A 19,441-nucleotide genomic window follows, 5' to 3' on the forward strand; every position below is an offset into this window, starting at 1 on the left:
TGAGCCCTGCACAATACAAAAATAAGCACATACAACAGGCAAGTATAGATACACATACAGATAGACAATATACACATTAAATACACATTAAGATACAAAACTTAGTCAACTAAAACAAACACATTCTTCAAAGCATCCAATCGAAACATTTTTACAATTTTATTCCAAACATAGGGTGCAAGGAAATTAAAGGCTGATTTACTTAAATCTTTAGACACCAAAGGAGTCTCCAAAGTTAACCAATCCTCTAAACGGGTTTGATAACTTGTCATGTTAAAGCTTAACAGTGATGTCAGGTAAGTCGGAAGCTTATGGAGCAGGGCTTTGTAAACAAAAAGAGCGTAATGATGTGATCTACGTGACTTTATAAAAGTCCAGACAGCCTGGTCACAGCCACGTCAGCAGTAGATGCAAGTGCGTACATAATAGTATCATCCTCATAGCGATGAAATGTTTGAAAAAATGACAGATTGACCAATAACATTTATATAAAAAGTGAAAAGAACAGGTCCTAGTATCGACCCCTGCAGAACACCTTTATGTACTCTACCTCAAGAAATTCAAACCCATCAATCACGATGGCCTGAGTTCTGTCACTAAGATAATCATGAATCCCTGAACAGACGTTAGAGCCCAATCAAGGACAACTTGTTCAATGACATAGCATGATCAACAGCTTTTGACAGGTCCACAAACAAGGCAGCACAATTCATTTTAGCGTCTAAAGAATTGGCAATATCATTAACAACTAATGTGGTGCTGTGATAGTGCTGTTCCCCGGCCTAAACCCACATTCATTCATATTCAAAATACCATGTTGCGAAAGTTGTGAAACTTAGCTAGACATGGAAACCTGCAGTTGGTACGATAATTATCTAGATCCCTACTCTCCCCGCCCTTATGGAATGGTAGCACATAAGATGTTTTCCATACTTTAGGAGTATATCCTGATATTAATGTTAGATTTAAGATATAAGATATGGGTTACTGAGCCAACAATGAGGTGGGAAGCACACTTGAGCATTCCCGGCTGAAGTCGACCAGCCCCTGTTGATTTCTTGGTATCTAAAGCAAGTAAGTCATCAGACTTATTTTCTGTGAATTGCCAAAATGCAAAAAACTGGACTTCTGTTTTCCACATCAATCTGCAAAAGTTCCAAATCAGCATTTAGCCCACTCTTAAAGGCGCTGCATTGTCAAGCCGACGTCGGCATTGGCAGTGCAGCATTTACGGCGCTACGGCCTCTGCAGCAGTCAGAGCATTCGTACTTCTTCCGCTTCGCAGAGCAGCACAGAGCTGTTGTGAAGGAAGTTGTCAAGAAAGTGAGTTTGTGCTTACACAGGACCTCCCGCCCCCACCTACCGTCAACCAATCATGTCAATGCGGAGCTATATGGAGCCCTCTGCATTGTTACAACATTCGAGAGGCATATGCCCATGAGGTACGGAGCTTGATTTGGCCACTGCATGCCTCCATACAATTTGGCCTCTGTCACACCCTCCATACGAAGCCTCCGACCCCATTTTTGAATCAAGCATAAATGGACTTTTAGAGATTGTAGGGCTAGACGCTCTTTCAAAAAAAAATAGCTTGCTGAAATAAAATGTTGATTAAAACGCATCAATTCTGACATTTTTGTCTGTAATGGGGCAAGTCTGGATTCATTTATGGGGGCAGTTTTCCATTTTTCCAGATTCCGCTTACAATCAGAATGAGTGGTTACATAATAATCACATTTAGCCTTTATAATTAGTCTCAGACATTGATTCCTTAGTTGCCTTGAAGTTTGGCAATCCGGGTCTAAGCCTATGTTTCTGGACTTGACCCATGCAACATTTGTCTTAGAAATGACTTCAGATCATTCAGAACTGAATCAGGCATTCACTCTACCTTTAACTCTCAGAGTTTTAAAGAGCGCATGATTATCTACAAAAGCGTTGAAGACATTTGCAAAAAAGCTTGAAGCTAAATCGGGGTTCAGAAATAGCTGGGATTACAATCAAGGTCACAAAAATAAACATAATTTAAAAACGCTTGTTCAAGTTTTTAAAGTTCCTCTTAGTGATGACAGGAGGCTTAGATGTATGCATTCTCACATCTGACACAGCAATGGTCACTAAAATTAGCAACATGTTTTTCTGGATTATTAGTCAAAGTAAGATCAATCAAGATAGATTTCGATGGATCTTTAGGATTTGGCTGTGTAGGCTCAGTCATCAGCTGAGAGGTTTAGCTCAGAGCAAATATCTTTCAGCATATGTGACTAGGGCTGTTATAGTGACTAGTTGCGGGGACCATATTACCGCCGCAGTAGCAGTCATGAGTCATGACCACAGTGAACTTCCATGTGACTGTTGAATCTCCTTTTATGCACTCTGGACATGCTTTGGTAGTACCCCAACTTGCAAACTACCATCAGGCTCTAATGTCCTGGTAAACAGGGTTCGATTGTCCCTCTAACCACTCTGACATCAATGCAAAAGCGATCTAAAATCACATCCGACACTTATCATCAAAACTGTAGGCCCTATCGTACAAGTTCAACAGCAGGAAGTTGTTTCAAATCCGAACACAACAAAACGGACAACGCTTTCTAAGGTGATGATTCATTCAAAACACCCATACACATATTAGAGTTTATGTATGAGCCCAAGCCCCGGGGGAAAAAATGGGAATAAAAATGATTACTGTGCCATCACACGTTACATAGCCTACCGCATATTACGCATGGCAGAGAAACATAAAACAAAACTGATTTAAGATGTCTTTGGTACATAATTGGTCTAGCCTATACTCCAAAATTAAACACATTTGAGTAATTGCCTTTTGAGTGTGGACTGTATGTATTATTATGCCCCAGGCAATGATGTTGGTTCATTGATTTTGCAGGGCAGTTTACAGCCAGCCTAAATTAGTGAATTTGTATTTGATTTTTCATATGTTTTATAGTTAATTGGGTGACTAACTGTAGCTATACAGAATACCTCACCACCATACGTTTTATCTCCACTTCTCTCCTTTATTATTTTTTCTTGAGCACGCAGACGGGCGGTCAACAGTTTCGTGAAATATGTTTTGTTCGTGAAAACATGTCACTATCGACGCTCCAGAACCGATTTCACTTGGTTTCCCCAAATTAAGCACGGAGTATCTGCAGGAACAAGGTTGGAGAGCCCATGGGATACAGAGTTTGGACGGAATAACACCTGTTGGGCAGCGAAAGCGTGCTCCTCAAACAGTGGTTGATGTGTGGAGGGAAAATAGTGTCCTTATGTTTATTTCTCACTTGCTCATATTAAGCGCATACTCTGCTTTACAACCGAATAAGCCTACAAAACCGACCAGCGAGAAAGCGCACGGCCACAATTCGCTATCAATTCTTTATTCGAGTGCCCCTGCTCCTACCCATTTAATAATAGGCCATTCTAAATTTAAATTTAAATTTGACATATTAGTAAAGACGAGATTAAATTGAGAATAGTCTGATGGGTGGAAATATGATCACTTGATGAGAGAACAGCTGTGCAACCTGAGGCAAGGGACAGAGCGCAAACTTTTTTTGTTACTTTCTCAAATCCTCAATAGCCTATACTCGCACCACGCAGCCCATTTATTCTAATGTTTTGTATCATTCACAACTAATGTTATCAAATAACTCTAGGTCTAGCATATAGGACCTGTTTCAAATGATCACTTTTACGCTCAACATAGCCACTTCATACGCGCACTCACTCTGGAATGGGAAAAATACATTTTTGATTTTATTCAGCTAAGTTCAATTATATTCTTCTTACTATAAAATCATATAATATAAAATAATGGCACGGGACTTATAAGCATATATTGTCAGCTAAATGAACAAGCCTACAGCCTATGGCATGGAGCATAACCAGATAACATAGAGTGGATCAACTCATATTCTGTTCTTCTGAAATATATTTTCTTCATATCATAATGTTTCTTTAGAACTGCCTAAAATAAATAATGGATTTTTTTGTGATGGTGTACATTAAATTGATTTATTATACTTTTGAAATGTCGATGTTCCAAAGGTGTGCATCAGCGGCTTGTATGGGTGGAGGCCTGGAGATGCTACACGTGTTTGTGATAATATACTCCTACTAGTGTCAGCTGCTTATTAGCCCACATTAAGAACAGACAATACGTTAACCATTTGGAATGAGAGCCTAAACGTAATGTTTTAACCCTACCCTAAACCTTAACCCATACCTTAACTTCAAAATTTGACATGGAAACGTGGATAAAGTCTAATTATGCAATGAGTGTAACGCTCGTCCTCCTCCTCGTCTGAAGAGGAGCATGGATCGGACCAATATGCAGCGTGGTTTGAATACATACTTGTTTTATTAAAGAAAGACGAACACAAAAAAACACTTGATAAACTACAAAACAATAAACGACGTTAACAGACCTGAACTTGTGAACATATAACATGAACGCACGAACAGGCTGGAACACACGAATGAAATGAACGAAACGAACGAAAACAGTTCCGTGTGGCACAAACACTGACACAGGAACATTAAGTTAACTACTATATACGTACAAATAATTGTCTAAAACGCCCACAAACAAACAGTGAGAACAGCCTGCCTTATTATGGTTCTCAATCAGAGGAAACGTAAAACACCTGCCCCTGATTGAGAACCATATCAGGCTAGTTAACAACCCTAAACATAGAAACAAATGAAATAGACTGCCCACCCCAACTCACGCCCTGACCATACTAAACAAAGACAAAACAAAGGAAATAAGGTCAGGGACGTGACAATGAGATTGTGAAAGCTGGTTGCACTGACACTGCCTCTTCCACCACAGCCTGATTCAGGGCATCATTCCTAGTCACTGCACACTACTGGCATTGACCAGCACACACACAAAAAAAGGCACTACCTCCAACCTCTTCGGCTGTTCCCATAGGTTAACCCTTTGAAGAACCCTTTTTTTTGTTCAAGGTAGAACCCTTTTGGTTCCAGGTAGAACCCTTTTCAGTTCCATGCAGAACCTGTTCCACACAGCGTTTTATATTGGAATCCAAAAGGGTTCTACCTGGAACCAAAAAGGGTTCTCTTATGGGGACAGCTGAAGTGCAGAGGATGGCTGAGAGGGTGTGGGCTCTATGACGAGGTAGAGGCCCAGCTCTCTGGACTCTTCAGACTCAGAGTCACAGCCAGACACATAGGCTCCTCCTTATCAGACAGGTGGAGTCAGACTCGTAGCCAAAGGCATAGTGACGTGACATTTAAGAGATCCAAAGTTCGACGTGTCTTCTCAGAAGGTTTGGTTGTTCTTGAGGAGAGTTTTGAAATTTGTCTCTAGAATTCTGTGAATGTGGAATGTTATTGATGGTTTCCGTGGCAACCCAAGCTTATTTCCTCGTGATGCACTAGATCCATTCAAGTGACGTCGTAATGGTGGTAACGTGGCCAGAGAGAAATGGAGATTCAAATCCAAACAACTTCAAAATCAAGTTCCAATTACAATTTTTTTCCTGTGAGGGGTCTTGTGTGCAGTGGTTCATACAAACAAACATAGCAAACGCAATAGAGGACAGAACACAAAAACAACTTAGAACAGCATCACTGCCACATCACTGACTTTTTCGATCATCATCCCCCTCCTTTTCAAATGTGTATTGGGATATTCTACTCATAAGAATCTAACCTGTCCCCCACCAGGTCATGGTTTCTGCTGGTTTCTATTGTATAACATACTGTATGTCCACCCTGTCCCCCACCAGGTCATGGTATCTACTGGTTTCTATTGTATAACATACTGTATGTCTACCCTGTCCCCCACCAGGTCATGGTTTCTGCTGGTTTCTATTGTATAACATACTGTATGTCCACCCTGTCCCCCACCAGGTCATGGTTTCTACTGGTTTCTATTGTATAACATACTGTATGTCCACCCTGTCCCCCACCAGGTCATGGTTTCTACTGGTTTCTATTGTATAACATACTGTATGTCTACCCTGTCCCCCACCAGGTCATGGTTTCTACTGGTTTCTATTGTATAACATACTGTATGTCTACCCTGTCCCCCACCAGGTCATGGTTTCTACTGGTTTCTATTGTATAACATACTGTATGTCTACCCTGTCCCCCACCAGGTCATGGTTTCTGCTGGTTTCTATTGTATAACATACTGTATGTCTACCCTGTCCCCCACCAGGTCATGGTTTCTATTGGTTTCTATTGTATAACATACTGTATGTCTACCCTGTCCCCCACCAGGTCATGGTTTCTATTGTATAACATACTGTATGTCTACCCTGTCCCCCACCAGGTCATGGTTTCTGCTGGTTTCTATTGTATAACATACTGTATGTCTACCCTGTCCCCCACCAGGCCCTTGTTTCTGCTGGTTTCTATTGTATAACATACTGTATGTCTACCCTGTCCCCCACCAGGTCATGGTTTCTATTGTATAACATACTGTATGTCTAACCTGTCCCCCACCAGGTCATGGTTTCTACTGGTTTCTATTGTAAAACATACTGTATGTCTACCCTGTCCCCCACCAGGTCATGGTTTCTGCTGGTTTCTATTGTATAACATACTGTATGTTTACCCTGTCCCCCACCAGGTCATGGTTTCTATTGTATAACATACTGTATGTCTACCCTGTACCCCACCAGGTCATGGTTGCTAATGGTTTCTATTGTATAACATACTGTATGTGTAACAGTATAACTTTAAACCGTCCCCTCGCCCCGACACGGGCGCGAACCAGGGACCCTCTGCACACATCAACAACTGACACCCACGAAGCGTCGTTAGCCATCGCTCCACAAAAGCCGCGGCCCTTGCAGAGCAAGGGGAAACCCTACTTAAGTCTCAGAGCAAGTGACGTAACTGATTGAAATGCTACTAGCGCGTACCCGCTAACTAGCTAGCCATTTCACATCCGTTACATATGTCTACCCTGTCCCCCACCAGGTCATGGTTTCTACTGGTTTCTATTGTATAACATACTGTATGTCTACCCTGTCCCCCACCAGGTCATGGTTTCTACTGGTTTCTATTGTATAACATACTGTATGTCTACCCTGTCCCCCACCAGGTCATGGTTTCTAATGGTTTCTATTGTATAACATACTGTATGTCTACCCTGTCCCCCACCAGGTCATGGTTTCTACTGGTTTCTATTGTATAACATACTGTATGTCTACCCTGTCCCCCACCAGGTCATGGTTTCTACTGGTTTCTATTGTATAACATACTGTATGTCTACCCTGTCCCCCACCAGGTCATGGTTTCTACTGGTTTCTATTGTATAACATACTGTATGTCTACCCTGTCCCCCACCAGGTCATGGTTTCTGCTGGTTTCTATTGTATAACATACTGTATGTCTACCCTGTCCCCCACCAGGTCATGGTTTCTATTGGTTTCTATTGTATAACATACTGTATGTCTACCCTGTCCCCCACCAGGTCATGGTTTCTATTGGTTTCTATTGTATAACATACTGTATGTCTACCCTGTCCCCCACCAGGTCATGGTTTCTGCTGGTTTCTATTGTATAACATACTGTATGTCTACCCTGTCCCCCACCAGGCCCTTGTTTCTGCTGGTTTCTATTGTATAACATACTGTATGTCTACCCTGTCCCCCACCAGGTCATGGTTTCTATTGTATAACATACTGTATGTCTACCCTGTCCCCCACCAGGTCATGGTTTCTACTGGATTCTATTGTAAAACATACTGTATGTCTACCCTGTCCCCCACCAGGTCATGGTTTCTGCTGGTTTCTATTGTATAACATACTGTATGTTTACCCTGTCCCCCACCAGGTCATGGTTTCTATTGTATAACATACTGTATGTCTACCCTGTACCCCACCAGGTCATGGTTTCTAATGGTTTCTATTGTATAACATACTGTATGTGTAACAGTATAACTTTAAACCGTCCCCTCGCCCCGACACGGGCGCGAACCAGGGACCCTCTGCACACATCAACAACTGACACCCACGAAGCGTCGTTAGCCATCACTCCACAAAAGCCGCGGCCCTTGCAGAGCAAGGGGAAACCCTACTTAAGTCTCAGAGCAAGTGACGTAACTGATTGAAATGCTACTAGCGCGTACCCGCTAACTAGCTAGCCATTTCACATCCGTTACATATGTCTACCCTGTCCCCCACCAGGTCATGGTTTCTACTGGTTTCTATTGTATAACATACTGTATGTCTACCCTGTCCCCCACCAGGTCATGGTTTCTACTGGTTTCTATTGTATAACATACTGTATGTCTACCCTGTCCCCCACCAGGTCATGGTTTCTAATGGTTTCTATTGTATAACATACTGTATGTCTACCCTGTCCCCCACCAGGTCATGGTTTCTGCTGGTTTCTATTGTATAACATACTGTATGTCTACCCTGTCCCCCACCAGGTCATGGTTTCTACTGGTTTCTATTGTATAACATACTGTATGTCTACCCTGTCCCCCACCAGGTAATGGTTTCTATTGTATAACATACTGTATGTCTACCCTGTCCCCCACCAGGTCATGGTTTCTACTGGTTTCTATTGTATAACATACTGTATGTCTACCCTGTCCCCCACCAGGTCATGGTTTCTATTGTATAACATACTGTATGTCTACCCTGTCCCCCACCAGGTCATGGTTTCTACTGGTTTCTATTGTATAACATACTGTATGTCTACCCTGTCCCCCACCAGGTCATGGTTTCTGCTGGTTTCTATTGTATAACATATTGTATGTCTACCCTGTCCCCCACCAGGTCATGGTTTCTACTGGTTTCTATTGTATAACATACTGTATGTCTACCCTGTCCCCCACCAGGTCATGGTTTCTGCTGGTTTCTATTGTATAACATACTGTATGTCTACCCTGTCCCCCACCAGGTCATGGTTTCTGCTGGTTTCTATTGTATAACATACTGTATGTCTACCCTGTCCCCCACCAGGTCATGGTTTCTACTGGTTTCTATTGTATAACATACTGTATGTCTACCCTGTCCCCCACCAGGTCATGGTTTCTGCTGGTTTCTATTGTATAACATACTGTATGTCTACCCTGTCCCCCACCAGGTCATGGTTTCTACTGGTTTCTATTGTATAACATACTGTATGTCTACCCTGTCCCCCACCAGGTCATGGTTTCTACTGGTTTCTATTGTATAACATACTGTATGTCTACCCTGTCCCCCACCAGGTCATGGTTTCTACTGGTTTCTATTGTATAACATACTGTATGTCTACCCTGTCCCCCACCAGGTCATGGTTTCTATTGTATAACATACTGTATGTCTACCCTGTCCCCCACCAGGTCATGGTTTCTACTGGTTTCTATTGTATAACATACTGTATGTCTACCCTGTCCCCCACCAGGTCATGGTTTCTGCTGGTTTCTATTGTATAACATACTGTATGTCTACCCTGTACCCCACCAGGTCATGGTTTCTATTGTATAACATATTGTATGTCTAACCTGTCTTCCACCAGGTCATGGTTTCTACTGGTTTCTATTGTATAACATACTGTATGTCTACCCTGTACCCCACCAGGTCATGGTTTCTATTGTATAACATATTGTATGTCTACCCTGTCCCCCACCAGGTCATGGTTTCTGCTGGTTTCTATTGTATAACATACTGTATGTCTACCCTGTCCCCCACCAGGTCATGGTTTCTACTGGTTTCTATTGTATAACATACTGTATGTCTACCCTGTACCCCACCAGGTCATGGTTTCTGTTCATGCGGCCGGTGTATCTGTGGTGACGGCTGGTTTGGGAAGTTGTGCTCGTTCCCCCGGACATGCGAAATGACTGACGCTCAGAGCAAAGAGCAGTGTGAGACCGCCGATGGAGTCATGTGCAATGGAAAAGGTTCCTTTGTTTTTTCCTTTGTCATTCGATTTCATCTATTTCATTTCTAGCTCCATCTATTGGCTTCTTTTTGTGTCTCTTCTCTGCACTATTTCATTACATTCCAGTCAATTATTTTATACTCCATTGATTTGTGTAGACCACTTGAGTAGAGCTTTCCATGAGATCTGATCACACAGGTTAGGGTAGTAGCAGGCACAAAGAAACAACACCCTCATACCTGCAGTCTTCCCACGGCTGGCTTCAGGTATAAGCGACATAAGTGGTTTCTTAGGGCCCCGGCTGCTTGGCAGGGCCAGCGCCAGAACAAATCTGTTGGATGGGAATTTGATTTCCATAGAGGGGTTATTTTTTTCACGGGACCTCCTATGTCTGTATGTGCTGCACATTATAATTTTTTTTACTAGAGACTTTGGGTCTGGAGGGATCCCCCTTCAAGCTAATGAGCAGTCATTCTGACAGTGTAATTCATAGATTGTATGTATATGCAAAAATAATCATTTGGTTGTGTTTATGAAGGTCTTAGCTAACTTTAGAATAAAAAAAAAATGCATTTATTCGTTTATGTTAATGTAGGGTATATATAAAAAAGAAATATAAATAAGGTCAAGCGTTCTATCACTGAAACAGGAACTATATGCGTTGGCACGTGGTAACAACTTTTTGTACTTGATAAAGAGTGAAAATCAGCACAAAACCAGTAATGGTATTATAATTTACTGTCAATATGAGAGCAGTCAAAAATATCCAATTAATGTCCGCCCGCGCTTACACTGTGTGCGTCTTCGAGCAATGGCATCAGTTGGAGCATGTCCATGTCACATAAACAACGAAAGTTGGTGAGTGTGATGCGGATCTTGTTTCCTGCTTGAGATTTCGGACGTGCTCTCTCAGTGATGACATGTTGTGCTCATAATAAGCCCGCGGCACTGTCACCGGCTTGTTCTGTTGGGGCTGTCCCTCCTCTCTCCAGTCTCACCGTTTCATTTGGTGACGGCTCCGGACACATGATCAGGGCGTCCAGCGTTCTGTCTTTTTCTGCGCTTAGGCCTCGGAGTTGTAGGCTCAGGCTTAGGCTCAGAATCAGAAGAAGAATCCTCAGAGATGTCATGATTCGTTTCTTCCCTGCCATCGGAGTCGTTTTCATTTCGATTTTGTAGCAGAGCAAACACAGCATGTGCATCCATTCGTCTTGGTCAAGTACGCCAGAGTAGACTGATAAGACTGCTTGAATTCGGTGGACTGATATAGGGTATATCATTAGAATAGATCAACACAATAGGATGGCCCGCCCTGTTCTTCATTCACAATTGGTGATTACATGATTATGCATTGTTTGCCTTCTCTCACTCATCAACTTACCCAGTCTCCCCCTTTCTCCCCCATTATACTTTACTTCATTTATTTAATATTTTATTATATGTGACATTTGTTTCGATATAGTTTAGGTTCCGTTTTGAGGCAATTATCGGGATGATTATCAACTGGGCAAGACACCTCCAATGATCGAGAGAAGGAGAGGATCAGGCTCTACTGTTGGGAGAAGAAACTACTTTCTCTCGCCGGAGAAAGCATGCAATCAAGCAAAACAGCGCCCCTCTGTCTCAGTATATGTAGCCCATGTATCTGATGCTGTGTGGACAGAAATAGTATGACATGCCATACTCCTTTTGGGCTACAAATACTGAGACAAAGGGGCGCTGTTTTGCTCGCTAAGATGATTTATCTGAGATTGATGTGTCTTTCTGTCAGCACACGTCTCAGTCGAATAAATTATCAATATTTAAATATTTTATTTGGACAGGAAAGGAGGTCCTGCTGCCTATGGGGGCCGATCTCGCTTAGGGCCCAGAAAAGGCTCGGCGCCGGTCCTGAGTGTACCCAATATCCATGGTATATCTACAGTGCCTCCGCAAAGTATTCAGACCCCTTTACTTTTTCCACAATTTGTTACGTTACATCCTTATTATAATATGGATTACATTTTAAAAAATCCTCCGCAATCTACACACAGTACCCCATAATAACAAAGCAAAAACAGGTTTTGCAAATGTATAAACAAATAAAAAAATATTCCTTATTTACATAAGTATTCAGACCTTTTGCTATGAGACTTGAAGTTGAGCTCAGGTGCATCCTGTTTCCTTTGATCATCCTTGAGATGTTTCTACAACTTGATTGGAGTCCACCTGTGGTAATTTCAATTGATTTAACACGATTTGGAAAGGCACACACATGTCTTTATATGGTCCCACTGTTGACAGTGCATGTCAGGGCAAAAAACAAGCCATGGGGTTGAACAAATTGTCCATAGAGCTCAGAGACAGGATTGTGTCTAGGCACAAATCAGGGGAAGGGTCCCCAAGAACACAGTGGCCTCCATCATTCTTAAATGGAAGAAATTTTTGACCACCAAGACTAGAGCTGGCTGCCCGGCCAAACTGAGCAATCAGGGTAGAATGACCTTAGTCTGGGAGATGACCAAGAACTTGATGGTCACTCTGACAAAGCTGGAGTTCCTCTGTGGAGATGGGAGAACCTTCCAGAAGGACAACCTTCTGCAGCACCCCACCAATCAGGCCTTTATGGTAGAGTGGCCAGACGGAAGCCACTCTTCAGTAAAAGACACATGACAGCCCACTTGGAGTTTGCCAAAAGGCACCTGAAGACTCACAGACCATGAGAAACAAGATTCTCTGGTCTGATGAAACCAAGATTGAACTCTTTGGCCTGAATGCCAAGCGTCACGTCTGAAGGAAACCTGGCACCATCTCAGAGCCCGGACCCAAACCCGATCGAACATCTCTGTAGAGACCTGAAAATAGCTGTGCAGCGGCACTCTCCATTCGACCTGACAGAGCTTGAGAGGATCTGCAGAGAAGAATGGGAGAAACTCCCCCAAATACATGTGTGCCAAGGTTGTAGTGTCATACCCAAGAAGACTTGAGGCTGTAATCACTGCCAAAAGTGCTTCAACAAAGTACTGAGTAAAGGATCTGAACACTTATATAAATGTGATATTTCAGTTTAAGTTTTTATAAATTAACAAACATTTCTAAAAACCTGTTTATGCTTTGTCATTATGGGGTATTGTGTGTAGATTGATGAGGAAAAAAACTAACAATTTAATACATTTTAGAATAAGGCTGGAAAAAATCAAGGGGTCTGAATACGTTCTCCAGCACTGTATGTGTTGGAGGCCATATACTCTATTCAGCTATGTAACCAAAGAACAACTTGCATGTCACACTGAGATGTCAGCCAAATGTCAGGTGCATGGAGATTACTGGAGTATGGAGTACTGTCAGTGATCTACTAAACCAAAGGTATGTTGTCCATCTTAGGACATCCTCACCCTCTGGTTCCTCACACCTTCTTAGGCTGCACAATGGAGATGGGCATGTTTCACCATGCTCCTCTGCACTCAGACACAAGCATAAGACTACCCTCTCCCCTTCAGTTAGGGTAAAGGTTAGGGTTAGGTTTAAAACCAGATTTTCTGACTTTTGAGCTGTGCCAGCTAGTGACCACTCTGCAGAGCTGCCTCCAGAACAAGATTCATGACAACAAGCGGTAACCTATGACTCAGGGTAGAGTCAACCCTTCAACTCTCACACTGCCATCCTTCAGGCACACACTACCCACTGGGCGAAAAACTGATTGAATCAATGTTGTTTCAACGTCATTTCAACCAAAAACATCTACGTGATGACGTTGAATAAACACAGAAAAACAAATTTGATTTGCAAAAAGTCGCCACCCAACTTTTAACTTAAATCCAATGATATGCTGAAATGTTCTGTTGATTTCACCTTGAATTCAGGTCAGTTGACAACTCAACAAAATGTAAAACGAAACTAGACGTTGAACTGACGTCTGTGCCCAGTGGGTGGGGATAAATAGTGGAGACTGAAAAGACCTCTCCCGGGTTACAGCCATGAGAGATTCCTTCCCCTCTCGTCCGTCTGCCTGCTTGGTGTGCCTTTCCCAAGCATTTAACACCTTACTAGCCAGCCCGTCGCTCACTGCCCTTGACGTGCACTGGAGCACAGTAGCAATAGCTGATGGGAGAAATGCAAGGACAGTGCTTTTGTTGTTCAGGAGAGGAAGTACCGGGGTAGCCAAAAGAGGACACAACTTTTCCAGTGAAGGTTTGCTGTGGACGATTCCCAGGTAAAAGTATAGCTGGTGTGATTTACTTAAGGGGTGGACAAGCATGGGAAAACTACGTCCCACTGGTTGGTACCAGCCTGTCATATATATTAATTCAGTCACAATTTAAAAAGGGTCAGGACTACAATACACTATGGTTGTGAGCACAGTACCTTGTCCTCACAAATCCATCCGTATAACTGTAATTATTTTGTTGATCACTTGAACGTCCATTGTTGTTGTGTGTGTGTATGTGTGTGTTTGCGTGAATGTGTGTGTGTGTTCTCTGGCAGGGTCGTGTCATTGTGGCCGGTGTATCTGCTCTGGATCTCCTCAGGATTGGTGGGTCTCTGGGGAGTACTGCGAGTGCGACGACAGAGAGTGCGATAAGCACGACGGACTCATCTGCACAGGTACGGTATAGACCACGCAAACACACACACACACACACACACACACACCTAAATCCTCTGTCCAAGGCCCAATTCTACCGCCAATAATGGCCTTGGCTTGGTGTCAACGAGCAGGGGAGAAAGACCGAGACAAAGAAAAGAGAGGGAGAACGAGTGAGCGGAAAGACAGGAGAAAAGAGAGCAGAAAGAGAGAGACTTTCCTCTTAACAGCCCAGCTCACATCCAGAAGTGCCATCTTCTCTCCACTAATGCTGAACACCACAATAAGAGCACACTTTAAATTACGTTTAGCTTATAAAGGATTCATAATGCCTTCAATAAGCACTACATCAGTGTGTTGCAAATATTCTATAACCATATGTCATGCTTTATAAAAGGTTCATAAATGTGGCATGTGACATAATCACCAGCGTCAAACGTGACATAACCCACTATGTAGAATATGATATAAACATTTGCTTTGTGAAGGGTGACAGTGTGCTGAAGGACGGCATACACTCTAAAGTGATGTGATGTTAGTCACATTAAACGTCATCTTGTTCCCAGACACATCCACCAAAATGCGCGGAAGGTCTGGTGGACCAACGCATCAAACATGGTCTTCATTAGTTAAGGTTAGGTTTAAAATCACATTTTAGGAAGATACATTCTGGAAATGGGCAGGGTTTAGCCATAATTATGACTTTCTGGCTGTGTTAAGTAGTGACGATGAGCTATAAAAATAAAAGAGAGTTGCACAACCAACTAGTGACATTGAAAGATACTTGACTCAGGTCAGTCCTATAGTGTTCTATGGTCACTCCCACTAAGGCCAACTTTGAATGGTTGGTATCCCAGGCTTATACACTCCATGACCAAAAGTATGTGGACACCTGATTGTCAAACATCTCCTTCCAAAATCATGGGCATTACTATGGATTTGCTCCACCCTCTGCTGCTACAACAGCCCACTCTTCTGGGAAGGCTTTCCACTAGATGTTGGAACATTACTGCAGGGACATGCTTCCATTCAGCCTTGAGCATTAGTGAGGTCGGGCACTCATGTTGGCGATTAGGCCTGGCTCGCAATTGCTGTTCCAATTCATCACAAAGGTGTTTGATGTGGTTGAGGTCAGGGCTCTGTGCAAGCCAGTCAAGTTCTTCCACACCAATCTTGACAAACCATTTCTGTGTGGACCTTGCTTTGTGCACGGGTGCATTGTCATGCTGAAACAGAAACAGTCCTTCCCCAAACTGTTGCCTCATAGTTGGAAGCACAGAATCATCTAAAATGTCATTGTATGCTGTAGCGTTAAGATTTCCCTTCACTTGAACCATAAAAAACAGCCCCCAGACCATTATTCCTCCTCCACCAAACTTTACAGTAGGCACTATGCATTTGGGCTGGTGTCATTCTCCTGGCATCCGCCAAACACAGATTCGTCCGTCAGATGGTGAAGCCTAATTCATAACTTCAGAGAACGCGTTTCCACTGCTCCAGGGTCCAAAGGTGGCAAGCCTTACACCACTCTAGCCGATGTTTGGCATAGCGCATGGTGATCTTAGGCTTGTGTGCAGCTGCTCGGCTATGGAAACCCCATTCATGAAGCTCCTGACGAACAGTCATTGTGCTGACATTGCTTCCAGAGGCAGCTTGGAACTCGGTAGTGAGTGTTACAACCAGGGACAGACGATTTTTACTCGCTACGCACTTCAGCACTCGGCGGTCCCATTCTGCGAGCTTTTGTGGCCTACCACTTTGCAGCTGAGCCATTGTTGCTGAACTTCACAATAACAGCACTTATAGTTGACCCGAGCAGCTCTAGCTGGGCAGAAATTTGTCAAACTGACTTTTGGGAAAGGTGGCATCCTATGACTGTGCCACGTTGAAAGTCTCTGAGCTCTTCAGTAAGGCCATTCTACTGCAAATGTTTGTCTATGGAGATTGCATGGCTGTGTGCTCAATTTTATACACCTGTCAGCAACGGCTGTGGCTGAAATAGCCAAATCCACTAATTTGAAGGTGTGTCCACATACATTTGTATATACAGTATAGTTACACCAAGAAACACTAACCTTGATGAAAGCCCCCAACTTAAAGAAATTGAAAGTGGCTTTCTTCTGGAACCAAGTTACATGTTCCTCAGTACACAAATATGCACACAGCAAAAACGAGCCATACCGTGTGGTGCTGGGCCCAGTCAGGTCTTTGACACTTTCACCCACTCCCCCGCTGAAAGATCAGCCACAACATGTGGGCACCATTGATAACAGGTTGTAATCAACCAGCGTGGGAACAGAAGAGGAATACCTAGTGCGGTAGTCTCAGGTTGGACTACTCCAAATCATCTTGGTTCTGACACACACATACACACACACACACACACACACACACACACACACACACACACACACACACACACACACACACACACACACACACACACACACACACACACACACACACACACACACACAAGCTTTGCAGGTCCATTAACCCATTTACATATCTCTCACACCCTACAGTAACCTGTGGATCACGAGAAACTTCATTAGCAGTAGAACCTTAATAACACTTTATGGAGTTTCCTGTAATACTTAGTTTGAAGTACTTTTGGCCATTCATAACACACCCATAAAGACGATATCGCATGACGCTATGCTTAATTTAAAGTCAGACCCTTTGGTCATTCAAAACACATTCATAAAGGCTTAATGATATAAACACAAATGTATTAGCACCAGTGGCGATTTTAGCATGTACATCTTGTTGGGGCAAAAAATTCATAATGTGGGATGCATGCCAGCAAAGCCACTACACAACACAACACTAAACAATACATTAATTGCACTGTAAGAGTGACTAACGGTGCCCACAAACTGTTAGGGCGTACATAAAGCTGTCCCAACAGCTGAGTCCCAACATCTTACCACTGCTACACCTGGCTATCAGCGGAGTCTTGTCTGGCAGTGAAACAGTTCATTCAGCCTAATTTACTGTCTTTAAAAAAAACATAGCTCATATGTCTGACTTGCTTAAACAAATGTGGTTTCTACTGACAATTGAGATGTACAAACTATGGCATAAGAGACAATGCGTAATTTCGATTAAGACATTAATGAGCGAGCTAGGACAGAGGTAGTCAATATAGCTATTTGTTCTGCACTTTTTAAATGAACAGCCACACAATTCAGAACATGGGCCGTTCTTACAGTGTTCTCCCTGTACACCAAATCAGAACGGTAGGATAAATAAAGGGGGCATATAAGCAGACAATGAAAGCTCTTACAATATTCGGTGATTACATTTCTCTAAAACAGGTTATAGGCTAAATGTGCACCACCAAGTCAGAACAGTAGGCGGAATTAAGAGGTGAAAATAGACCAAATTATTAGGGTGAGGCACATGGGCTACTAACAGCTTAATACACAACGTACACTTAGTATTACTTTCTTAGCCTCAGTATACATATCTCCCTGGCATATTACATATTTTATACAGCAGCATACAAGACATGTTTGGACTCACCTTGTTGTGCTGTGTTCACTTGAACAGAAAGGTGGCACGCCGGTCCTTCGTGGGCAAATTTAGTCATCAAACTTTGTCAAAGTCTGACATTCTCTGAATTTATGGTGCTTTCAAGACAACTTGGAACACACCAAAAAAGTTTGAATCATCATAATCTCAGTGATCTCCCGAGTTGGACGAAAGTTCAACAATTATTTTCCCAGTTGTAGCTCGTTTTTCCAGAATTCCCAGTTGTCTTGAACTCACTAAAGTCAGATTTTGCAGTTCCGAGTTAAGTTTTTTTTGAGCGCGGCATAAATCATGCTTCATTGACAACATGGCCAATGATGAATGTTTATAATTTTAAACTGGGAAAAGAGACCCTTAATCTTAGACTTGGGACTACACAGCCACTCTACTGAATAGCAGGCTTTGCGATGCTTGCAGTTAGCCACTGATTCCTTCCAAACCACTCATTGTTGAATTAGCGATTTCCAACTTGTTGTGTAATGTTTATATCCAATGGCTGATATACTTTCTCTTCATTATTTCTCTTCATATGACAAGGATTAAAAAGGATTTGCCAGTAGATTGTCGACTTTATTCATGATGATGACAGCTAGCTAAGATTTTAAAGTATGATGTTGACATGTCCAATCAAAGCTACTATAGATATGTGATTTGACGTCATTTTATCTGTGTCCAATGGCCTTGAGTCTTCTTAGCTGGGCACTTCTACTGTAATTCTATGGCAGCACCCAGGGACTTGAATTTTCTAGCTCTACCCTTAGGTGACGTAGTGTCCCCATGAGTGACAGAGCACTGAGCCAATCACGGCGCAACACTCCGTATTTTCTACTGGCCTGCCCCACCACCACAGAAAGCACTGAGGTAGGCTGAAACACCTTTTGGAGCTGCCTTACTCAAGAAAACTAAAACGAGATCATGTTTGTATGCATCTTTATTAACTCAACGATATATATATTTTTTGCATTGTTTGCAAACTGATGTGTGACACGTATTAATGCCAAAATAACATGTAAAACAGGAAAGCCCAGCCCGCCCTGAACGATAGCTAAAACAAATAAACATTAAAAGACATGTTGAAACCATACATTTCCTTTTATTTGTACATTTTTAGAACAATACAAATACATTAAGTTTTAACAAGTCCAGCAATGCAATTACATCGAACATCACACATGGTTGTGAATAGTGTAGCTTGATCCTGCACTGGCGGGCGAATGCCTCTTGCCTCTCTGCCTGCTGGAGGTACTGCATGATGGTTCCATCTGGATAAGGCATTTCTGTGCTGCGCCAGAAACTCTAAACGGGGAGGTGGTAAACTCCATTTGGTTCGTATTATTATATTCCTCTTTAATTTACAAATCTCATGACGAGACTAGGAGATGTGACTGTATGGGGGATTTTTAGGGACAGATCGAATTTACTGGGGGGGATGGTCCGATTCAAGGTATCGTAAAAAAAAATGCAACTGCATTTCTA

General features: G+C 42.6%; 1 protein-coding gene across 1 annotated transcript in view; it reads left to right on the plus strand.

Annotated features, from left to right (window-relative positions):
* Window positions 1-19,441, plus strand: part of itgbl1 (integrin, beta-like 1) — a 123,239-nt gene that overhangs the window by 96,271 nt on the left and 7,527 nt on the right. Inside the window, exons 9-10 of the mRNA XM_055870952.1 lie at window positions 9,737-9,883; window positions 14,329-14,448. Coding sequence (XP_055726927.1) covers window positions 9,737-9,883; window positions 14,329-14,448 — 267 coding nt within the window. The remainder of the gene's footprint in view (window positions 1-9,736; window positions 9,884-14,328; window positions 14,449-19,441) is intronic.

Source organism: Salvelinus fontinalis, chromosome 19 (genome assembly GCF_029448725.1).
Source record: "Salvelinus fontinalis isolate EN_2023a chromosome 19, ASM2944872v1, whole genome shotgun sequence".
Taxonomy (NCBI): Eukaryota; Metazoa; Chordata; class Actinopteri; order Salmoniformes; family Salmonidae; genus Salvelinus; species Salvelinus fontinalis.